At 37.7% G+C, this 24,332-nt stretch overlaps 3 protein-coding genes across 7 annotated transcripts in view; 1 reads left to right on the top strand and 2 right to left on the bottom strand.

Annotated features, from left to right (window-relative positions):
* The first annotated feature begins 819 nt into the window (after positions 1-819).
* LOC103711347 (LIM domain-containing protein WLIM1-like) lies at positions 820-3,387 on the top strand. Its single transcript, XM_039117120.1, has 5 exons — positions 820-1,066; positions 1,952-2,049; positions 2,133-2,176; positions 2,470-2,559; positions 2,954-3,387. Exons 2-5 carry the CDS (start codon positions 2,019-2,021, stop codon positions 3,173-3,175), a joined length of 387 nt encoding a protein of 128 aa, XP_038973048.1. The 5' UTR covers positions 820-1,066; positions 1,952-2,018; the 3' UTR covers positions 3,176-3,387.
* A 4,159-nt stretch (positions 3,388-7,546) lies between these two features.
* Positions 7,547-9,258, bottom strand: LOC120105055 (F-box protein At3g12350-like). Its single transcript, XM_039117119.1, has 2 exons — positions 8,220-9,258; positions 7,547-8,084 (listed from the first exon to the last, which is right to left on the bottom strand). The coding sequence occupies exons 1-2, from the start codon at positions 9,090-9,092 to the stop codon at positions 7,617-7,619; spliced, it is 1,341 nt and encodes a 446-aa protein (XP_038973047.1). The 5' UTR covers positions 9,093-9,258; the 3' UTR covers positions 7,547-7,616.
* A 993-nt stretch (positions 9,259-10,251) lies between these two features.
* The window catches only part of LOC113461709 (myosin-10-like), a 36,798-nt gene continuing 22,717 nt past the window's right edge, over positions 10,252-24,332 (bottom strand). For 3 of the 5 annotated variants that reach the window (XM_039117114.1, XM_039117115.1, XM_039117118.1), the window contains exons 10-18: positions 22,637-22,705; positions 22,490-22,546; positions 22,141-22,404; positions 19,420-19,500; positions 19,122-19,232; positions 17,688-17,758; positions 13,278-13,502; positions 12,406-12,499; positions 10,252-10,796 (exon numbers count right to left, since the gene is read on the bottom strand). In XM_039117114.1, coding sequence (XP_038973042.1) covers positions 10,488-10,796; positions 12,406-12,499; positions 13,278-13,502; positions 17,688-17,758; positions 19,122-19,232; positions 19,420-19,500; positions 22,141-22,404; positions 22,490-22,546; positions 22,637-22,705 — 1,281 coding nt within the window. In that variant the 3' untranslated portion in view covers positions 10,252-10,487. The remainder of the gene's footprint in view (positions 10,797-12,405; positions 12,500-13,277; positions 13,503-17,687; positions 17,759-19,121; positions 19,233-19,419; positions 19,501-22,140; positions 22,405-22,489; positions 22,547-22,636; positions 22,706-24,332) is intronic. The other 2 variants (XM_039117116.1, XM_039117117.1) reach the window with 2 other exon arrangements.

Here is a 24,332-nt window from a genome sequence, read left to right as displayed (position 1 = left end):
CCTAAGTTGTTGCAAATGATATTATAACTTATGTGGGTTTAGAGACAGATGTTTATGATTAGATTTAAATGGATTTGAACTCTTAGCCTGATGAGGACATCTGAAATTAAATGAGAAACATATGTAAGGATTCATGCAAGTATGTATTTAGTCTCACGTCGATCATTTGCTAAAAATTATGTTAGGTACTTATATAAAACTAAAAAATTTAAAAAATATTTTTTGACTAATCTTCTTGGATAAAGTTTTGGTTGCTACACAAAGAATAACAAAAATGCTCTAGCAACCTGAAAATGCTAGCCAAAAAAATCACTCAATTGGTGCGTTGTATTCCCATCAGTCTCTTTGTATTTGCATTATGACTTGTGCCGCATAATGAAGCAACATAAATGATGGAATATAGTTGAGTGACTTGACATCGAATTGCAGGGAGAAGAGACTCCAAATGAGAAACTACTATCTTTAGACCGCCTAGATGGGGCCCTGAATAACCAACCAACTTCACCAGCGAGATAAACTCAGAGACACCTCTCTCTGTCTCTCTCAATATACATACTCATACATACACACACATATATATTTACACACACACACACACACATATATACATATATACATACATATATATATATATATATACACATACATATACATACATACATACATACATACACACACACACACATCATTGTATCAGCATCCTTTTTCCCCTGCCTTCTTGTCATCCCATTCCCCGTATCCCATTCCAGCTGGCTTGTCCTTGGGCTTCGTGGGAGGGTAAAGAAAGGCCAGCAATATAAATAAAGTATCAAGGTGATAGAATATGTGGTGGTAGAAGGATAGGAGAAGAGAGGGGCATCCCTTCCGGTGTCTTCTTCTATTATAGATGATCCATTGAGAAGGCTCCGAAAGGACAAAGCAAAGAAGAGCAATGGCATTCCAAGGGACACAGACGAAATGCACGGCCTGCAGCAAGACGGTCTACCTGGTGGACAAGCTCACCGCTGACAGCCGAGTCTACCACAAGGCATGTTTTAAATGCCACCACTGCAAGGGGACTCTGAAGGTACCCTCTCTCTCTCTCTCTCTCTCTCTCTGCCTCTCTATTTATCCATCTCTTAATATCTATTATAATTGTTATGGAATTGTTTCTTCCTCTGGTGGACTGTTATTTGATCTCTTTTAAGTTTTGAATGCTATTAGTCTCATTTGATTAATAATGTCTTTGGCTACCTACATTTCTCAATGCAGTCTCTGTTCAAGCATGGAATGTTTAGAAAAGCTCTTCTCTGTTGCAACTGAAAATTTCTTCTTTCCCCCTCTGTTTCTGCTGAAAAAATATGCTGACAATAATATTTGTAATTCTGGATCCCTCTTATTAAATGATGATGGATATGTGGTTTGTAATCTATGTTATTTATGTTCCTTTTGCTTCGGATTGTTTTAATATTTACTCCATTCAATTCATCTGTATGATGCTGGGAAAACAATGTCTCAGTTTTTGTCTATTGTGAAATCTCATTTCTTGTTACAAAATTTTCATGTACTCTTATTCCATTGGAGATGGTAGAGATCAAGCTAATAGCATAAATCACCTGTTAAAGGTTTGAACCTTCAATTTTTCAACAGATGATGAGATCAGCTTCAAATTGATACAAAAATCATATGTCAAAACCAAATATTCTACAGCATTTTCACTCTCCCCTTTTCCCACTTTTTCATAGGAAGAAGATTTAGATCTGTTTTGTTTTTTATAAATTTCAACAGAGAAATGCTTGCTTGGGGACTTCATTAACAGAGAAATGCTATCACATGCACCTACAAAAGAGGCATAACCAAAAATGCACAAATAATCTCATCCATTATTAAAATTCAAGATTTAAACAAACTATGAAGTAAACACCTGTTTGTGCTGCTGGCTGTCACCTCCACTGACAGTTTCTTCTTGCAGCTGGGGAAATTATAACTCGTTTGAGGGAGTCTTGTATTGCAGGCCTCACTTTGATCAACTCTTCAAGATGACTGGCAGCCTGGACAAGAGCTTTGAAGGTAATCACTCTTCCACTCATTCCCTCCAACATACTCCTTTCGATTCTGATACTCAAAATTGTCTTCAATCACCCTCTTTTCAGGGACTCCGAAGATTGTCAAACCAGAAAAACCTGCTATTACTGAGGTATAATAATCCATCTAAAGGCATTTCTAGACAGAGCCATGAGAACACTATAAAACCTATAAACTAGTCCTTCAAGACCCTTTCGTGCTTCCCTTAAAACTTTGATGATTTGTGGGAAGCAGTCACCTTTGAGTTGACAAATTTCTTAACCTTATCCCTAAATCTAGACTGAGTGCTTGCATGTAGATATCTTTAAAAGTTCTTGTTTCCTTTTTTTTTTCCCCTTTGAGAATATATTTGTCCCTATATTATGTTGTGGATGCTGCTAATCTGTCTTGGACTACACTGCACAGAACCCAGCAGCCAGCAAAGTCTCAAGTGCATTTGCAGGGACCAGAGAGAAGTGTATTGGATGCAAGAAGACAGTGTATCCCATTGAGAGGGTAAGAGCTTTCGTTCTAATAGTTCTTTCAGTTTCCAAGTCATTGTGCTAGCAAATCTGTGCACACACTGGCACATATTCTGCATACATCAACTTAGATTGCCAACCATGGATTTGATTTTCTCATGCCAATTTCATGGTGTTAGAATATATAATGGGCTATTGAATTTGAAATCTATGTTGTACCTCATGATTTAAATTCCAAAATACATAAGAACGATCGATTGGTTGGGTTACTTGCAAGCATGAAATACATCGAAACATTTGCCATACTATCAAAAAAATTGATCTCTGTAACGACAAGATGCATCTTTGAGAATGGTCATATGTCTCACACATGTAAACTAAACAATTCTCAAAAAACTTCCACATTCCTTTTCAACATTGTTTTACAGGTTACAGTTAATGGGACTGCATATCACAAGAGCTGCTTCAAATGCACTCATGGAGGATGTGTGATTAGCCCTTCAAATTACATTGCTCATGAGGGAAGGCTGTACTGCAAGCACCACCACATTCGACTGTTTAAGGAGAAGGGGAACTACAGCCAACTTGAAACTGAGCAAGAGAAGATGGGGAATGAGGCACCAGCCAGTGCAGGAGAACAAGAGTCATAATTCATGAACACAGATGCAGCTATCCTATTTCGCTTCCTGTATGCTTCTTTATCCCTTTCAGAACAGTGATTCGCTGAAATTTTAATGTATGGACCATTAAAATTGTTCAGTTGTGTTTTCATTGGGATTTTTCCATGATATCTGCTGGCTTCGGAAGAACTCTGGATAGAACTGGTGTCTGCTTGTAAAATTTCTTATTGGGTTCATTCGTAGTCCAGATGAGGTTCTTTTCAGTTCCATGCTTGAGTGTGATTTCAGATATAATCTTGTATAATGTCTAAAAACTGGAGCTATTCAGAGCTTAAGATTTTTATTTAATTAATCATATTGGTAGGCAGTGAAAGCTGAAAAGAGAGGCATTGAAGGTGGAAAAAGACAAATATTTACTTATTCAGAGGAAAATCAGAGAATTCCTATGTCAAATATGCCTTCATCAGAGCTTGAATCTGGTGCCCGTTTTGCAATTTTGCTTAAATTTGTTTAGAGGCTCCAGCTATTTCATTCAAGGGGCCTCTTGTTGCATTATTGCCTCAAAAGGCCAGAGAAGCATGAAACTTCAATTGGAACTAAAATGGAAGACATGCTTTTGAAAAACTTCCCAGCCATCAGATACAAACTGGGAGATCACTCCTATTATCTAATTAAGCAGTGAAGAGGCTGTTGGAATGGATTGGACTGTCAGAACTAAAAATGAGTAAAACCAGAATGAAATAAGAACTCACGACATCCATAAAGATTAATGATCAAAGATGAGTTGGACATGTGCAGCAGCTTAAGATTGAAGAAACTAGGAGAACTGATGAGGGGGAAAACATTGACCAACAAGAAGATAGCAATAGATAATCTGATCAAACTTCTATTTTGAAGGACTGGGTCATGGACAGGAATAAACAGCAAACCAGCTTCTCATATTAATACTGATACTTCAACTTCTGTTATTGCGTACCAGTTGCATTGCTAGGAAAGATCTGTTGCTACAAGCCCCACACTCATAGCCTGGAACACAATAATCAGTCATTGTCAACTCATCCGGTATAAAACCTACACTCCCTGGTTAGTACATTGCGGTGTAGGTGAAGGATCTTCAACAGTCTGAACAAATGACAAAACTGCTTGATTTTTCAATTCAACCTGAACAAGGTAACAAACCCAAGCCAAGAATCTAAACCATCATTATATCTGCCAAATAATAGCAGAACAATTCTTCACAAACTAAAGAATGACAAACTCCTGCCTGCGAGTATCGATAAAATAAATGAGAAGTAGAACTGAATAAGAAACTTTTATCAGAATACAGATCGAGTTAGCCATGTGGCCGCTCATCAAAGGACATCAAAAGTGTCTTCCTACTTTGCATGTCGACTACTGATGCATTGACGAATAATAATAAAAAGGTACTGCAACAGTAATGTATACTTTCATTTGTTTAGGCAGTCATGATGACCTTTCAAAGATGGACATTAGATGGTCTATGCACCTTCTACCTGCATCCACGTACAACCAGGACAGATCACACTCTAGCTGTCTCTGGACCAACAGAGAAATTTCCTTTCCATTGCTTGCACAATGTCCAGAACAAAATTTTCATTACAAAGTTGAGGTCTCAGGTTGGTTCATAATGCAAAACTGAGAGCACTGGTACCCAAAGTGGAGGGTTTCTCACTGGTGACACTTGGTGCTCAATTTACAAGTATGTGGCATAACACAAAAATTAAGGTCTTCTGTCAGCATGGCCTCTTATAGTGTTTTTAAAAATCGTTCAGATGTGTACAAGATGGTTTTTTTTGAAAATGCAAATAAACATCATCAACACAACTATAGATAATTACATACAGAATTTATCACCCTTGATGCTACAAGTGGCAAATTTAGTTTCATCCCACGTCAAGGTGAAGAGATCCAGGGAACGCTTGATACCTAATATTTGTTTGGATCATTTAGAGAACCTTCCCCTTTTTCATGGGTGGTGAAATATGGTGGTTACTGATAGAGAAATTTAAGATATAAAGGGCATAATGATGAGGAAAGATAACTGCTAATTTCTGAGATTAGAAAAAAACTGTGACAGAATTATTAGGAAGACAAAATAGATGAAAAAAACATATCATGAGGAAGACGATAAAATGCAATACCATCTGTCAATAAGATCTTAAAGGAGCATTGCATTTCTAATTTGCTAAGGAGAACCAAGATTTCTTGAAACATCACCTACTTTGCATCATCTAACTTCCAAAGAAGGCCACCAAAATAAGAAATAACCAAACCAATTGACAAGCCACCAACTAGAATAATGTAATCTAGTACTTTACAAGCTTAGTTTTGTACTAAAATAAAGCATGCATTTGAAATAAATCTCCCTTTGCAATCATGTATATATGACTGCTCAAGCACTATAGTACTTGGGTTTTTGTATGAGCTAGAATTATTTGTGTTTATTCGAATCTTAGAATTTCAAGCACCTATATTTCCTATGTACTTGTCACACACTTCAGTTAGCTTTAAGAAGACAAAAAAGTAAAATTTACAATATACACACAGAGAACAATATACCATTGCACATCTATTCAATATTTAAATCATTTTTATTCCATGTATCTATGATAGGAAATACATTTTTCATGACAGATCCTAATACCTGTAAGTATGTCTTAAATTTTGAAGAAGGTTGGATCATACTTGTACTCCCTAACATAGCTTTATCCCTGTTAGTATCTATTTAACATGGCCTAATCATATGCTTGATGTAGTTTATCAAAGTTTTCAGTATTACAACTATTTAATTGTAGAAAACATAATGGAGCAGATCATGACCTAGAGGAGGTTGAAGGAGTAAAATGCAAAGTACATGTTGACAACTAGAAAAATAATTCTTGCTGTATCTTAAAATTATTTAGATTTTAGACCATTTGCTACAAGCACATTCAACAAACCGAAAAAAATGAAAAAAAGAGCCAGTGGACCACAAATTTAGAATGGCCATATTGTAAGGTGTCGAAAATAACCCTTAAGAAAGATGCAAGATGCACAGTTAATCCTCCCAAGAGAATGATGATATCCCGAAAATTAGAAATTAACACTGTAAACTAATTCAATAATTCAGATTGGACCAAAAGGTCATGCAGATTCACCTAATGGCTATCAAAGACACTAAGATCAAATAGAGTTAGGTTTACACCAGCCACTCCTATCATAGCATACAAGGAAAAGCTTAAAATATCTTTTTAAAATTTTTGGCAAGTGAGGCATTAGCCTTAATATGTCCCATTGATTGTAAGGAAGGCAGTCTATCAGACTTTGCCCAACAAAATAAAAGAGATAATGTCAATTTGAATTTTGGATTTCAATATTCCTTTTTGTTCAATTCATTAGTGGTGTATGCAAAGGAGAATTTTGTCATAATGGTTATGTTTGAGTCTTAAGAGATCAGTCAATGAGGTTGGCTTAGTTCTAGAGTCATGCTGATATAAGCAAATTAAGGTATGACAGAAATGAATTAAGAACAGGAGCTCAAAGCTCATTTAAACTGTGCCATGAAGCTTTTTAAAATTTAAATGAATATTAAATTTTGACCACATTCATTCATGATTTTAATGCTTGTTCAAACTTTATCCCTGTGAACTTAATGGTTTGATCCGCATAATTAGAAGTTGCTGGCCTTCATTGTTGCCCAACACTTCCTCCATGATAAGACCAATATAATACTAAAGACACTCGATCATGTAATTGTGGACCTTATTCCTGGAAATCTAAGCAACAGCAGCACAAATTGTACGGCATTTGAATTTAATTCATAGATAGCAGATAAAGGTTTTCCATTTGCTACAAGCAAAGATTACGTATTAGTCTGAGTTGATTTTGGCTAGGGAAGACAATCTTGGAATATGGACATGCTTTCATATATTTCTAAAAAAGATGAATGTCAAAAAACCTAATAAAAGCTAAACTATTAACCAAGACAAAGAAATGCACTTAACTATGCTACCACTAAACAAAAAGCCCTATATTTTATGGAGAAAAGAAAAAGGAAAAGTTATACTAGTAATGACCTTATTACCTGTTCATCATTGGAATCACTTCCATGCACAGTTAATGTACTACTCATGTAATAAAAAGGAGAAATCAGATTAACAAATTGGCATTGTAGCCACCAACAACTTTTACAGAACCCCTTGTTTTTTGGAATTAGTTGAAAGAGTGGGCATTATTGGTGGAGAGGAAACAATAGATCGGGGTTTATCAAGATCAATGTTATCAGCTTCTGGAATCTAATGCTTGCCATTCACATCATGTGTACAATAAGATATGAATCTGAAAAAACTAAGTATTTATTCACAATTTGTAAGAAAATCATTTAGTTAAACATTACAACACTTACACTGCCAAGTCATAGAGTTATGACTTATTTGATAAACAACTAATACCATTGTACATGGATAAAGCATTATAGAATAGAACCGTTGCAGCAATACTCTACAGTATCAAGAAGATGCCCATTTGAAGTGATGTGCTTCAGGTCAATGATAAAGTTATTCCGAACAAACCCAAACCCAAAAGTCCCGTCCTCATACTCCCATATCCTACCCTCCACATTTCCTGGATCACCAGAAGAACCATATAGGTCTGGAATCACCAGTTCATAAGTAGAGTTGATACAGAGAATGCGTGAGACCACTTCCCTGTCCAAGTTGCTCCAATTCGAAGCCACCGACCGTATGTGCTTGCGGCTACCATACAGATCCAGTTCCTCTTTAGAAAATGGGGCTTCAAGAAATGTAGTGTTAGAAGTCCAGAAAGTAGGGGAATAACCAGAGAATAGCTCCCCTGCGTCGCCAACTCGTCTACAGGTTATTCCACCGACATCATCATATGCAACAAGGTAAAAATTCAGGAGATTTTCCTCACAAATCCCCTACAGGAAGAAGTGTTGTTTAAGAAATTGTTCATTTGCAAGAGCGACAAACACAAGATCTAGACATAATGCATGCTACAAATCGAAACATTACTAAAGAACGGAATTTTCCAACAGGAAGAGAAAAACAAGCACCTTCCATAAACCTTGCAAAGGCCGTGATGGAGTGGGTTCATAGTTGGCAATCTTGACGAAATGCTCAGCTTCCCATAGTCTCCTCCTCCCAAGCTTCTCCCATTTCTTCTTCCTCTGCCTTCTGGAAGCCTTGTCGCCGCCCGGGATCGTCCGATTAGCAAAGTACTGATAGATCTCCGACATCAACCCGTCTGGCGGCGACGTACTCTCTATCTCCGCCACCTGATCCAAAACCCCCGAATCGTCGCCGCAAGCCTCAGCATAGAAGCTCCAGTTCTCCTCCACCACGAAATGGTTGCAGCCCATAAAGCTAACGGCCACGGGTACCAAATCGGAATCCGACGACGACGACGACCCGGAAGCCGAGGACAACATTTCGCCCGGCGCCTCGAATCGGCATCCCGGATGGAGGAAGCTGACGGGATCGCCATGGGCAGACAGGCCGAGCCAGATGAAGGGAACCTTGAGGACTCCGTGGGAGCCCAGCTCGGCGGAGGGGGAAACGCGGGATCCGGTGATGTAGGAGGGGCCCCATTCGAAGAAGAGGAGGGGAGGGGTGCCGGGGGTGCCGTGGCCGATACGCCGCCAGAAGCCGATGAGGGCCTCCCAGCGGACGAGGGCGCGGTAGAGGCGGGCGTAGGGGACGCCGGCGCCGCCGCCGTCGGAGGCCCAGGAGCGGATGAGGGTTTTGGAGCCCCAGCGGCGGTCGCACATCGCGAGCCAGACAGGGCTATCGGAGGCGGAGGCGCTGCAGAGGGCGGCGAACCGGCGGGAGGTGCAGGCGAAGGCGGAGACCTCGGCGGGTGAGAGAAAGGAAAGCACGTTCAGCTGCACGTCCTCCGGGAAGTCGGAGAACGAGGGTGGCGACGCCATAGCTAGGGTTAGGCTTAGGCTTTCCGGCGATGCGAGATGGAGGAGACGACGGACGCAGAGCTTCGCCCGAAAAATGGCAAAGTTGAGGCGTTTTGGCTTTCAGCGCTGCGACCGCCTAGACGGGGGGAGAACCTTGATGGAATATCGGTCCGTTGAACTCACGAGTCTAATGTGGTGCATTAGTTTGAATGGTAATATTAACCCTTCTTAAAAAAAAAAACGTTCGTCGATCTTCTTTTCATTTTTTGTTTCTTGTTTTGTGAAGAACTTTAATCATTAGCTTGGTGATTGTTTTTTTCGCCAACATTGGTCATTCTTTGATGCTCCCAATTTTTTTTTTAAGAAAAAAAATGGAACTAGGACCACATCTTAGGACCATAGCATATCACCACCATTAGAAGTCCGGGCTGAGATTCATAACCAGAAAAAAAAAAACGGCACTAGGACCACATCTTAGGACTATAGCATATCACCACTCTTAGAAGTCCAGGCTGAGATTCATAGCCAGACATCTTCCAAATCTACTGAGGTGAGCTGTAAATTTGATAATTATATACAGAAGAGATTAGATTCAGAGAGAGTCAAAAGTGGGGAAAAAAAGATAAAAAAACAAGTGGCATTGAATTACTCCTTTACATCCTTTGGCTTCAGAGAAGGATAAATGATGGTAAGACATTCTCGCCACCTTCAAGGATGGCAACTTTTTTGGTTTTGGTTGAAGTTACTGATTAAAATTTCCACGGCGAGGTTATTTTGATACAAATATACATTCTACTGAACCGCACAAAACATGTAGTCTTTGCCAGTGATTTTGTAATCATATTGCTTCCTCCCTCATCTGTTTCTGAAAGCAGTGATATCCTGCAACAAGATTCATCTTTTATTCCTAACTACTAACCAAATCCAACAGTTGTTCCAGGCTGCGAACCATCTAGCTGCAACAGGAGGTAGCAATTTCCATGCCGTGGTTTTTTCTGTCAAAGAAATACCAGTTACTCTTCTTGGAACATATGACAGATCGAAGCACTCAGACAAGCAGCGTTTGTTCTTCCCCCTTGCATCAATCTAGTGTTAAATGGTCCTTTACAAAAACGTGTATAATACAGAAGGATTAAGGGAAATGATTAGCAACATTAGACTTAGTAGAAGCCTACTCATATGTAGGAGACAAAATGGTGGCACTGCTATTATAATCTAAACAAATAAATAGGCACTTGAAACTAAAAAAGAACACTTGAAATATACACCAATGCACTCATTCATAATATACATGTAGACAAGGATACATCATAGACTTGGAGAATTTCATGGGATAACGGGCAAATAAAACAGAAGGTGAATACAATGCCCCTTGGATCCAGCATCGACACCGAGGAACTAACAGATCAGTTCCAGTCAAATCTGTGAACCACCACACTTCCCTATCAAATTCTCCTTTTGGAGCTCAACTGCTAGTATCAGGAGATCCACCATCTCCAATCCTGCAGTAGAAACAGGGTCAACTTTCTCAATTTTGGGCACCTCCGAAGGGTTGGTCGGTTCATAAAGATTTTCATAAGTAATAGCATCCTCTTCACTGCCAGACCAGCTGATAGGAAGTGAGCTCCCAAGGGCTGTCTTCATATGGTTTGCCTCTGAGATTATGTTGCTCAATGCTTGAATTATACTTTCAGTAGGACCAGCTGATGCTGCATCATCTTGCGCCTGCAATAGACATTAATAAGTCCTATCATCAAACATCAGAAACAAATCATGAAGGTAATGCCACCAACTTGTCAGATTCTAATTCTGTAGAAGAAGGTCGGGACACAACGAAATGTTGGGGAATCCTGTTATCATGTAGCAGAAGCAAATCATCTAAGTACCACCGGTTGATGTTACGGGTAGGTTACTTTTTTTTCTGTTTGTGCAGGGTTCAATTGTCTGACAAGCAGTGGAAAGTTGAGGGCCAACAAGACAGCGTATCTCAGTACGACAGTATTATTCTTGACAAGAGGTTTGTGTTTCCAAAATTTACTTTCCTATTTTTAACGAAAGGTATTGTTCCTCTTCCTAATTTTTTTTCCTTTCTTTTCTTTTCTAAATACTTAATTTTTCCTATTTGCCTGCTCTGGCAGTTAGCAGACACAAGAAGCATGTGGAGACAAGTAAATGCAAGTTAATAGGTCCACAGAAAAATTACACACGAGAAGGCCTTTTGTAAATACCAAAAGATCCATCAGACTGATCAAATTAGTCCTGTTAAAAAATCCCATTATATTGCTGCATGCTCATGGTATGTTGGGTCATTCATGGAGGAGTTCAGATCCTTTGTGCCTTGCACCGTATGCCCAGCCCTGTGCCCCATGCAGGAATAGTCCTTGCGCCGGGGCCCTGCGCTGCATCACCAGGGGTTAACAGAGGTGCCGATGCAGTGAGCCTGCCCTAGCACATGAACCAATCTTGAGTGCCACACAGCACCGGGCATGGAGGATTCACAGTCACCACGGAATGCTGCATCTATCCCAAAAATGTGGAGATGTAGAAGATTTCTGGGGACTTATAATAGCAATAATGTTTCCATAGTTATGTTGACTCATTTTAAGGAACTTTTTTATAGCCACGCATGGACTACAAGCACCCTTAAAAAAGAATTAGGTAGTGTCCACATGTACTCAGATTTCCATTCTAATCTCACAGTTTTATATTAACAAAATTCTATAATATGAGTGGTAAGCAAATTCCTTTTTTCACCCTTGAGTCTTTCTTTTCGGAAATCCTACTGGTACAAGATGTTTCTGGGGAAGAAGATTAAGCTTAAATAAAGTATGATCCTGAGTTGAAAAACTTCAAAGGCAACCTACTTAGAAATTACCACTACTATTATGAATGAACTTCTTCTCATACCATTATAATGATCATGACCATCAACCTGTCTGCCAACAATTTGGATTGGATTTATGTATCCTTATTTGTTAAGAGCTATCATTGGTTTATTGCATTTTTTTCTCATTCCTTCCCCCAATCTTCTCTCTTTAACAGGAAAGGGTTTCCGGTGAAAGTGCAATAGATTTGACATCAACTAAGACCTGCCTGTAAAATCATCACCTTCCCTTCTAACATGTCTATGCAATAACAAAAGAATAATCAAAGAAGATTGAGAAATTAAAAACTTTTACAAGAAGAATATAAATGGGTGTCATTACAATGTAGTGCTGGTGTTGGTACTGCCTTAGCATAAAATCAGCATGGTCCAGCACTTAAAACCTTGATTAGCATATTCTATTAAAATTTGTATTTTTATTCTTTATGTATTAAAGGAAAGAGGACTAACCCTTAAAAGTAAAACATGAAGCCTGCGAACTGAAAAAGTAACACGTTCCATATTTGCCATGCTTTCCTGAAGGGCTGCATTTTCAATTTTCAACCTGAAATTGATTAATGATAAACAATTAACTATCAGAAAATTAAATGTGATATTAACTGAAATTGGCTATGTATTTGCTCCATTCTATACTTTAATTTGACTACATAAGTATAACCTACAAACAGATACACGACGAAGAGGCAAAGAAGGGATGAGAAAAATTCATTGGAGGAAATCCTATTGAATTAAAATGTTAAACAAGGGCAATGTAAACTTAAAAACTAAGCCCAATCTCATGAAGATTTTGGCTGCCACCTTATATACAGCAATCAGTCAAATAATGACCTATTTTGTGCAAGTTACAGATCTTGCTTTTAGAGATGTAGTGGAATATCTGGTCAATTGGGGCTTAGTTTTATTTCTTATTTCCTTTCTATTATATTACAGATTCCAGAAGATCTGCAATTTTATCATATTTATCTTTCTTTCTTAATGTGAATAGTCCAAGATGATTCAAATTAACAAGATAGGGGAGCCAGCCCAAATATGTTAAAAGGAAATTAGTCAGCTTGAGGAGTGGAGCATTTTCACAAAAAAATAATCGGGCATCCAAAACCCTTGTATTTGCATGAAAATTTCATTTATACGAGGAATAGAACAATCCTGCATGCATATAATTTAAACCCTTCAGGCAAAAAAAAAAGAGTCCTTTACAGGTATCTTATGTAGACAAAATATAATTGAATGATGGATTGGAAACTAAAGCATGATACTAAACACTCAAAATAATCTATAAATCATGTCATTCCTAATATAAAACAACAAGCATCACTATGAACCTCGCAAAATCCATGCATTTGAAGTCTTTCTTATTAGTCGAATTGCTTTTGCCAGAGCTTCCATAAATATCAGTATCATGTTGACTATGATCATTCCCCATCCAACGCTTCAAGTATGTTTTCTTTAAAATATTCTTCAATCTTCCTTCTCGCTCATGAAGGGCTATGTTTTTGTCAGAATCATCTGCCAAATAATTGTCATGTTTCAAACTATGGCTGCAATTCCTGTACCAGCATATGATAATAAGTAGATATAGATACCTTAGGAAAGTTGTCCACAAAAAGAAATGAATAGATTAAAGATGCCCGCTATTAATCATTGTACAATAAAACAACATATTCATGCAAAGAGTTGGTAATACACATCAGAACTATTTCTCCAAAATGTAAGGCACATATAAAACCAGAAAATGGGATTACAGGAAGCATGGGTGATTATCAGATATTCAAAAAGTTTCACATTGCTCAAGGGACATTGGATTCACACTCTTAACAACTCACCCTTGCAACTAATCCAACCTAATTCATTCAAAACCTTTTTCGTTACAACTTTTGTCAATTGTGCTGATTTAGAATACATCCCAGTAGTATGGGTATATTCAAGGTTTTTAATATCATGAGACGGGACCATCCCAATTTTTTCATGGAGTAGACACCCCATGTACTGAAACCTAGGATCAAGGAATGTGGAACCACCTCGAATTGCCCGGTTCGAGGCGTACCGAGGCGTGCCGGCGGCGGACCCTGGCGGCGGACTAGGACCGTGCCGGTGGCGGACTGTGACGGTTCCGGCATTCAAAACGGTAACCAGCAGGTGGGGGGAGGGAGAAGAAAAGAGAGGAAAAGAGAGAGGGAGGGAGAAAGGGAGAGGGTGAGGGAGAGAGGGCCGTCGGAGGGGCTCCAAAGGGCCGGAGCAGGGGCTCCGCCTTCATGACCCTTGTTTCGAACAAAACAGGGGTCCATCGAAGCCCTTTTTTTTAAAAATTTTAAGTGAACTCGGCAAAAGAAATTTTAAGTGAAGTCGGCAAATCTGTTGCAAACTACACTTAAAATTTTCAAAATAAAAAAGGAGCCCCAACAGACCCCTGTTTCGTTTGAAACAGGGGTCCAAAGGGCGGAGCTAGGGCCCCTCTGGCGACCCTCCCTCTCCCCCCCCTCTCTCGTCCTCTCTCTCATTCTCCCTCTTCCGCTCCCTCGCCCTCTCTATTGTGTTGGTACGGGCTCGGCACAGAACAATACAGGGGCATAGCAAACCGTGTCACCAATCAATCGGTACGGGCTCCACTACCAACATGACAGACCTTGCTTAGGATGGTGGATGTTTTGTCCCATCCTAGTTTGTTTCTCAACTCATCTCATCTCGGTCCATTACTCGACTCGTCCCATCCCAACACTCAAGATGGTTGGGACACCCCACTGTCCCATTGATATTTAAAATCCTAGGTACATTAGTCTTTTATCTTTCTGCAAAATTTTTAGTTTCAAAAAAAAAGTCGGATAATTTTAGTTTTGTTTATAAATCTAAAACCAACTCTTTTTCTCAAATTTTTTCCCGATATCCTAGAAGCCTCCTCATCCTTGAACCCCAAACGCCCGATGGGATACTCAACCAACAGTTTGTCATCCCCTGAATTTGAGCGCAAAACTGGAATCCGATGACAAAAGAAGATATTCTCAACCTTAATTTAACAAAGTTGAAAGCACTTAAGTGCCTCTGATTGGTAATAATAAAAATTCTCGATTCTACGAGAATATTTATGAAAGCGTTTCTTTTGCTTCTCTTCCATGGATGTTTCGTTTTCCAAAATGTATCTAAATTTTGGCCTACTTTTTCTGATGATTGATTCAACCTCCGATCAAAAAGATAGACCTTAGTTTTGAGGAACTACGAACCGGCAGAGCAAAATCCGCAATAGGTGCAGGCTAACTCGGAAAGGCAGACAACCGGGCAAACTATTCTATCGCAGGATCATGTAGAATGCTCGAGCCCCCGCAGGAGTACGTCTGCAACGAACCATGATAAAAAATAAAAAAATAAGTCCAATCCATATAACCATAATCATGGATCCAAAACCTACCAAATAGGATGGTACTATTGGTAACATACCATTCCGATGCAAAATTGGCATTAGTACGGTTGCAACGATGCCAAAAAAGTGTGTACTAATATGTACAAGCCATACCATTTCGTACCAATCCAAACCAGTGTGCACAGATGGTAACGTATGGATCATATTAGTTGGCAGTTGGCACCGATGGTTTTTTATTCTTTTTGATGTTTTCCGATTTTGGTGTGTATTGTTAGTACTAGCACCCTACGGATACAGCACTGCTTCGATGGAAAAATGGTATATGATTCAATAGCAGTATTTAAAACCTTGATTATAATGAGTAGAATGGTTTTTGATGTTCCCAATGACTGAATTATCTTAATCCCCATTCCCCTGCATTCTTGGTGAAAAATTAACAAAAGATCAACAAAAATTGAAACAAGCAATCAAACATGTGTCAAAAGGATTAAGAAAGGAGAAAGAAAAAAGGATTCTGATTTGGTCAAAGGCAAGGAAAATTTAGCCAAAAAATAGATAACAAACCATCGGTTCAGGACCCTATTCGTCCCAACCATCCTTGACCAAGTTAGTGATAGACAATCTTCGGGTGGCTATGGAACCCTAGGTCCATGTAAACTAGGTGTTAGGGTTTCCCAACCAAGACTGTCTAGTTTAGTGACTAGATTAGCCAATACCAACCAAGACAAGCCTAGGACTTGATTAAAGGGGTTCTATGTAAATCGGGAGTCATTCTATAATACTGGGTCCTGGCTGAGACTAATTGGATTAATGACCAGGTTAGCAAGTACTAACTGGTACAAGCCTGGGACCCATTTAAAGAAAAAGAGTCCGATTTGTCTTAAATGTTTGTTTTCACATGTGGAGAGACGAAAAAAGCGAAGAGAGGTGCACAAGAAAAGGAGAGTAAGAGTCGGTACTGATACTAGTATCAACACCATTAAACCAACTATCATCTCAAAATACTATAGTTTGACAAATAAGTCCTAAAAACCCTCTAAAGAATCATTAAAAGCAACAAACAAGAAAAAAAGAAAAAAAGGAAAATTTGATGTCTCCTTGTTAACAAGATGCTAACCCAATGGTATCGACTCAACCTGTCCAGTGGTTTGGGACTATGATTTAAAATGAGATAAAAAGAGGAAAATTTGAAAGTCCACCCATTAACAAACTATTGCATCTGCTTGTCTATATGACCTTCACTATTCTTTCTCCTTATTTTATATCTTTATACATAAAGATAAGATGACATTACTTTTTATAAAGCATTTTTTATCCTACATTTACCATCACTTTATTGGTACTGGACCCTGCAATACCATTCTATTACAGTGTTGGTATGCGGTACGGTATAAGACGGCAAGGCTTACCGAGTATCCATACAGTACGAGACTGCATACAAGTTTGGTACCGGTACAGAACGGTATGCCTAGTATAATATGGTATCGACTAGTACGACGAACCTTGATAGCATGCATACACAGATGAAATTATTAATCAATCAATCTTTTAGATGTGCACAATACTTTACAGTGGGCAAAAATAACAATGAGATAAATCAAAAAATCGTACTCACCATAGCTTAAGCAAATTAATTTTGTGGGTTAACATATATGACTAAAACCCGATCCACATTAGACATGAACATTTAGAATATCCACCATAGACAAGATAGCAATCAAAGCTTAATAAACCCCCTCTTTGAAGCTAAAGATATTTTTAACAAAAAATAGATGAACAAAATGCAAAACAAAATAACTATTCCATTCTGCATCTCAAAGTTTGGCTATAATACATGGTTTTAAATGCTTATTTGCATTGGGGCCAAAACAAACATCAGAACAGCACCTACCACATCTTTTAAGAAAAAATAATAGTAATAACTAAACAAAGGGACTTATGTCCTTTTTCTTTTGGCATGGAATGGCATGTGCTTTGGCACAACATACCACATACCGTGCTAGCCACAAGCAGACATGCCCTATGCCAGCAACAAATCCTTGCTAAAACAAATTGGTTTTATACACAAACTGCAACACAAATTCATGCCAATTGACATGAATCTAATTTCATGATTGGAGATCCATGGTCTGATAGTCATGGATATGTTGGTCAATTTATTTTTTGTATTCCACGTAAGTCCTAATGCAAATCAACACTAATAGTGCTACCAGATAAATTGGCCATGTAATGCTTATATCATTTGTTACATGCAAGTATTTAAGGGGAAAAAGAGCAGAAAAGAATCCACATGTCAGCAATATGTTCATGTAAAATAAAGAAGATGCAATAGAAAACAGTGTCCAAATCATTATATTAAATGGCCTAATAAGAATCGTACTCCTGCAATAGCTGATATTCTCTCTTTACTAGTGCTAATTCCATAAGAGCTTTCACCTTTTCATTCGTAACCTATAAAATAAAATATGAGTGTTAAATGTAACATTACATATATATAAAAAGTAAATTATTCAGGCAGGATAATCAGGAATACTGTCAATACAACTATTCAAGGCAAGAGGTCAATAGTTGATTACAATTACTTAATGCATCTCAAAGTTAAATAACAGCTATGAAAGAAAATGAACATTATATAGTGAAAGAATATTGTTGTAAGCAAGAGAGACCAAATATTATCTAAGTCATATATATTAAGTGCTAGTAACAGCCAAAGAATGCAGAGCTCTGAAATGGTTGCATACTAGACAACCAGCATCTGTCACTAGAGCGCAACTACGAATGATAAATAGTTGAGTCTTTTCAATAAATATAATATCTATGTCTATAGCTTTTGTCCTTGATTATGTCCGTTGAATTTCATCAGTGAAGGTTTTCTGTTAGAATATGTAGTAATTATTGTTTTTGTGTATATGGCTTGTATCACTTTATTATGATATATTTAAGTAGTAGTTCAGACTTTTTTCGGGCTAACAAATCATGGCTTGTTACATGACATGAGTTAGCTGTGAACCTAAAAAGTAAAATGTTAAGTATAGAGAATTGAGTTCCATCCCTCTTATCCACACTCTGTACTAGAATCTCTAAACTCAAAAATTAGAAAAAGAAAACATCAAAGAAAAATGATAGAGAAAAGAACCAAAATTATGATTACTATTTTTTTATAACTATGATATCATATTTCAAGATAGCCACAATGATTAAAGCACATTACATATGTCATCAATTATATCAACCAAGGAGAAGAGGAAGAAAGCACATGATATGCCTTTCCAACTCTAGAAGAGAATAACAACTCCAAGAGAAGTATCTTTTTGGGGCAAGGTTTATCATACCGTACCAAACCGGACGGTACAGAACGTACCATACTATACTAGTTTAGTACTGGTACAAAGTCTGGGGAGGCGTACGGACACTCGGTATGCCGAACCAACTCCGTACCATACCGTACCGACCCAATGATGGTGTGGCATCAATACAGGGTCTGATACCGAGATGGCGTATCTTGTTTTGGGGTCACACAAGTATAATTTTCAAGAGGGTAGGCTTTGGACCATGGTAAGAATGCTCTATTGTGACCTGGGTGTCATGGGTACAAAATATATAAACAGCCTCTCTGCAAGCATAGTAAGATTGTGTTCATCTGATTCCCAACCTAGACCCGCAGTGGCAAGAGCCTTGTGCACTGGGATGCCTTTCGACAATATAATTTTCAAGATTATAATGCCCAGAACAAAATATTCAGTGACTATAATCATCATTATACAGGCCAAATGAAAGAGAATATCATACTACAAATTATCTAGAAAGACAATACTTGAGATAAGTTGATTTGGAGTTCCTCCAGCTTTTTCTGAAGAGCTTTATTCACATCCCTTTCTAGTAGATGCCTCTCTTCTTGCTGGGACAAAAGCAATAGCGCAGCAATCTGCAGCAAAGCAAGAATCAGCTAGATAAATGAAAAAAATCAAAAATACTTGGCTCATAAAGCTTTTAACATCAAAGTAGAAATTAGACAGATAAAAAAAGATCAGCAGACTACAGGAAAATAACACAATGTAAAACAATACAAAAAGAAAACAAAATATCACATTAAAGGTAAAGGTAAACAAGACCTTTTCTTGCAATGCTTGAGCAAGCACATCTGACGTATCCTTCATTCTGTTTTTAACACTGCTTGTTGTTGGATGCCCACTCTGCATCATATATAAATTAAGAAACAGAGGTAAAAGAAAACTGGAAATGATAAAAGTGCAGAAATTCAAATATAGAAGTTCCAAAGACAGTCTACTAACTAGCACTACATAAACTCACCATAAGGAATTAATTTGTAGAGCTATCGTATGCTCAAGCTTTTTCAGTTAAGAAAGCATTATAATGACACGAAGCCTTATTTCATATTTGAGGTTCAATTTATTAAACTATTTTTTCGTGTCAATTTGATCCTATCATGGATTATATTTTTACTCACTGAAACCATTCAAATCCTTGCTCACAATTTTCACCAGTGTCATCGTAAATCTCAAATTCCTCTTTGCCAAAGCTTCCTTGCATTCTGGAAGCCAATTTCAACTTCAACCACCCTACTGTTATCCCATTAGAAAATCGGCATCCATCTCCAATCCTTTTAAATCTAAGTTCAAGGTTAAAAAAGAATTCTGCTGGTTCTCTTGGACCTCTGCCAGAAAGGTGGTATGGCAATTCTTATTGTGAATACAAGTAACATCATATATATGTTTTTTGTGTTGATCAAATAATGTATTCAGATGTTATCTTTCACAAGGTTGCCTATGGATTACATCAATGGGGTTTGCATACATGCACCCATGTTTTCACAAGCTCATTGAGTATTAAATAGTGTATTCAGATGTTATCTTTCACAAGGTTGTCTGTGGATTACATCAATGGGGTTTGCATACGCATATGTTATGACATGTGCATTGAGTATTAATCTTTTCTGCAAATATCTACGGCTACAGGTAAGATCATTGAGCTACTCCAACAATTACCTTTCAAATGGCATGGTACCATACCAAGAAAACAGCATGGTACAGAAGCCCAAATTCTTTTGCTTTGGGTTGATGGTACACATTGCCAGTTTCGATATTTATTATACATGTCCATAGTATCTCATTAAATTCCCCACCAGATAGTACTCTGTCATTGCATCTCCCACACACCCTATAGTATGCTTTTCTTCCCCATCACCAAGTTTTACTGAACATTCTTAATATTTCCATAAATGTCATGTTTTTGTTATCTCCTTAGGCCCTCTTTTTTCCCTACTTTTCTAATTTATGCAACACTGCAACCTAACACAGGTTTATCTTTAAGTTGGAAGGTATACAGCAGTCATGATTGGTTCTCTGAAACTGCTTTCATTTTTCCAAAAACCTGGCCATTACTTGCTTTTCCCTATCACGAACTTTTACTGAACATTCTTAATATTTCCATAAATGCCATGTTTTTGTTATCTCCTGAGGCTCTCTTTTTTCCCTTCTTTTCTAATTTATGCAGCGCCGCAACCTAATACAGATTTATCATTAAGTTGGAAGGTATATAGTAGTCATGATTAGTTCTCTAAAATTGCTTTCATTTTTCCAAAAATCTGCCCATTACTGTTTGACATAACATTTTTCTGCAGCTTGCCAGTTTAACACCATTATATTGATAAAACATGACATTTTCACTTATATTGTTGTAGAAGGGTACTACAATAATTTCCCACAATCATTTGACATTTTTATATATATTATGATCGCCTCGATTAACTAAATTAACCTGATCACTTTGATTAATTTTCCAAATCTGGACCAGTATTTCAACTAGCTTTGATGCCTTAACCTTTTGCATCCTTCTCAAAACAAATTCTTCTAAACAAACACCTAAGGAAGAATCCCCACTCAGCATTTTTTTAAATACCATTTCTATCTATTTTTCCTCCCCATCTTTCATCAAAATCACAATATCCTAACTCTCAATGCTAAGTGAGTTTACATATTTCCTTATTTTTAACGAAATACATATGTCCTTTAAAATACATATTTACATATTTCCAGTTCATTCTAACCTAAGAGAATCTACAATGTTTTCCCTTATTTTTAAGCTCAAACTATTATATAAATTATCATAAGCTGCATAACTAGATTAAGCTTGTCTGGATCAGCTTCGCTTAAATATATCATAACAGTCCATGATGTCATTTGTTCTTTTACATTCTTTAAAGCAGGCCCTCTTTTCTTCAATAACCTGTTCTGCTCTGCTACTCAACTACAAAATTTCATCAATGTACCTATAGAATCTCCAAGAACTCCTCTGTCAATTCTCAAAATAAGTAGTCATCTTACCCCTTATTTCATTTGGTTCAAGTCTTAATTTCCATTTTCTTTCCATTAAATTGTCTATTAAATATGTTGTATTTTCCCCATCTCCATTTTGTCATCTTTAAGGTTCATCAGGTCCACTTTACTTCTTACTTCTAGATTTCTAGTGCAGATAATTTAATTACTATTGTTTGTTGTGTGGGCAGAGTGTGGGCAGAGTCTCTCTCTTTTTATCACCTTACATTGTGTTTTCCCCTCTCATGGGAAGCAACATAATCTGAAACAAATATGATTCACTCACAAGCAACAAAGCTTATATCCCTTTTATTATGTACTTGCAAATTCAAGTATCGAATCTCCCAATGTAAATATATTTGAGATTGTTACAGAATATTCAATCAAATGGCAAAAAAGAGAACACGAAGAACAGTTTGATGAAAAAGAATCTCAATAACATTAAACTCTAGGGTTTATATATATGGCTAAAAAGGATCCAGATATAAAGAAAAAAACCTCAAGCTCAATGATAGGATCAACATCACTGGTAATATGCACATTCCTGCATTCACTGTCATCACATTGCTGCCCTCTCTGAGAAACCGCGGAGTTTGACTGATGGTTCATGTGAATTTGATTTGTCATTTTCTGAACCTCAACAAGCATTGTATTCATCTTCAAAGCTTCTTCTTCCAATAATTTCATGACTTCAGATCTCTGCTGAACAAGAAAATTGCGCAATACTGATAACCCATTCCTAATGAAGTCATCTAATATAATCTGCATTTAAAGTCAAGGTATTAGATAGATAAAATAGAAAAAAGGGGGGAAAAGTGTGCAACATTCTGCAGAAGCTATTCCATACATGTTTTTTCTCCAGAGACTGCACATTCTTTTTTAAATGTCGTTCAATATCAAGCCCCTATGAGTTCAAATTTAAATATCAGATTCAAATAAAAAGCAACTTGGATATATCATGTTTTCTTCTTTGCTCCCTTAATGACATGCATACCATGCGCAAGTTGTTTTGAAGCTTGTCTATAGAGTTTCTCAGTATCTCCTTTTCTTCTTCTAAAGAGGCCTGTATGTATATATATTCTATTAAGTGTAAGAAGAAAATCTATAGACAAGAAGATTAAGAAAAAGAAAATCAGAGCATGCAATTTGCAACAACAGAAATTGCATTCTTCAGATTAAAGGAAAAGTTATCAAAAGAAGTATATAGAATTGGCCAAAGAAGAGGTGATAAGAATGATTAGACACAGGAAAGTAAATATATGGAAGGCGTTAATATTTGCTGTTCCTGGTCCGGTAAACATTACACAGGTAAATGGCTATTTTAAAAGAATATAACAGGATCGCCACCAATTGCGTAGCTTGACTCAGGTCAGCTAATTGGGACAGAAAGACATGAGATAATAATTGGTGCCTTATGTTAAATTAATATAGGATCGTCCTAATTTAATAGTCGATTTGCTAAATTTAATGTTGTGTAGTTTTGTTGAGTCACTTATCCAGTTTCTACATATACTGAAACAATATCCATGCATCTTTCATTCAAATATACATGCAAAATTCAACTAAGCATGAGAAACATGTCAAACCAAAGTTATGTTTTTTTAAGTGCTGCTTCACGTCTGCAATGATGTACCATGCTGAGTTAGTGTTGGTACTGGCCATGCGTCTGACGGCAGGTTATTCTAAGTTATCAATCCATGCCAACCCATATGGACCCATACCGATTTGGCATGGATCTTTATTTATTTATTTATTTACTCATTTATTTATTGTTTCAGCTGATGGCATGTTAGGCAATACTACTAAAATCAATGTCTCAAAAACTGAGACACAGGACCTTACTATCCAGCATGGCTTGGGTTGTCAGTACGCCATTGCTTTTGGCTCCAAAATTTTTTCTTTCCTCTTTTTGCTATTTTATGCATTAAATGCTCATGTTTCTAAAAATTATGAAGTGTGGGAATTAAGGATCACCGAATCGGCACAGGTAGGCATACCAGTCAGCCATCGGACTAGTTCGGTACCAATTCAGACTGGTTCGAAGCGGTACCACTGATTCGACCGGTTCATGCATCCAAAAGCCCAAAAAAATTTGGCCTAGCTACTGGCCATGCGTCTGACGGCAGATTTATTATAAGTTATCAATCCATGCCAACCCATATGGACCCATACCGATTTGGCATGGATCTTTATTTATTTATTTATTTATTTATTTACTCATTTATTTATTGTTTCAGCTGATGGCATGTTAGGCAATACTACTAAAATCAATGTCTCAAAAACTGAGGCACAGGACCTTACTATCCAGCATGGCTTGAGCTGTCAGTACGCCATTGCTTTTGGCTCCAAAATTTTTTCTTTCCTCTTTTTGCTATTTTATGCATTAAATGCTCATGTTTCTAAAAATTATGAAATGTGGGAATTAAGGATCACCGAATCGGTACAGGTAGGCATACCGGTCAGCCACCGGACTAGTTCGGTACCAATTCAGACTGGTTCGAACCGGTACCACTGGTTCGACTGGTTCATGCATCCAAAAGCCTAAAAAAATTTGGCCTAGCTAGTATGGGCCCGTACCATTTTTAACGCCGAACCAGACCGGTCAGAGGTTCAGTACATGCTGAACTGGTCGGTACGGGCTGGTTCGGTACGAGCTAAACGGGCCGATACGGGCCGGTTTAGCATTTCTC

This window comes from Phoenix dactylifera, unplaced genomic scaffold (assembly GCF_009389715.1).
Source record: "Phoenix dactylifera cultivar Barhee BC4 unplaced genomic scaffold, palm_55x_up_171113_PBpolish2nd_filt_p 000184F, whole genome shotgun sequence".
In the NCBI taxonomy this organism is placed as follows: Eukaryota; Viridiplantae; Streptophyta; class Magnoliopsida; order Arecales; family Arecaceae; genus Phoenix; species Phoenix dactylifera.
Note: the sequence above shows the minus strand (reverse complement) of the source record. Positions and strands in the feature narration are given on the sequence as shown.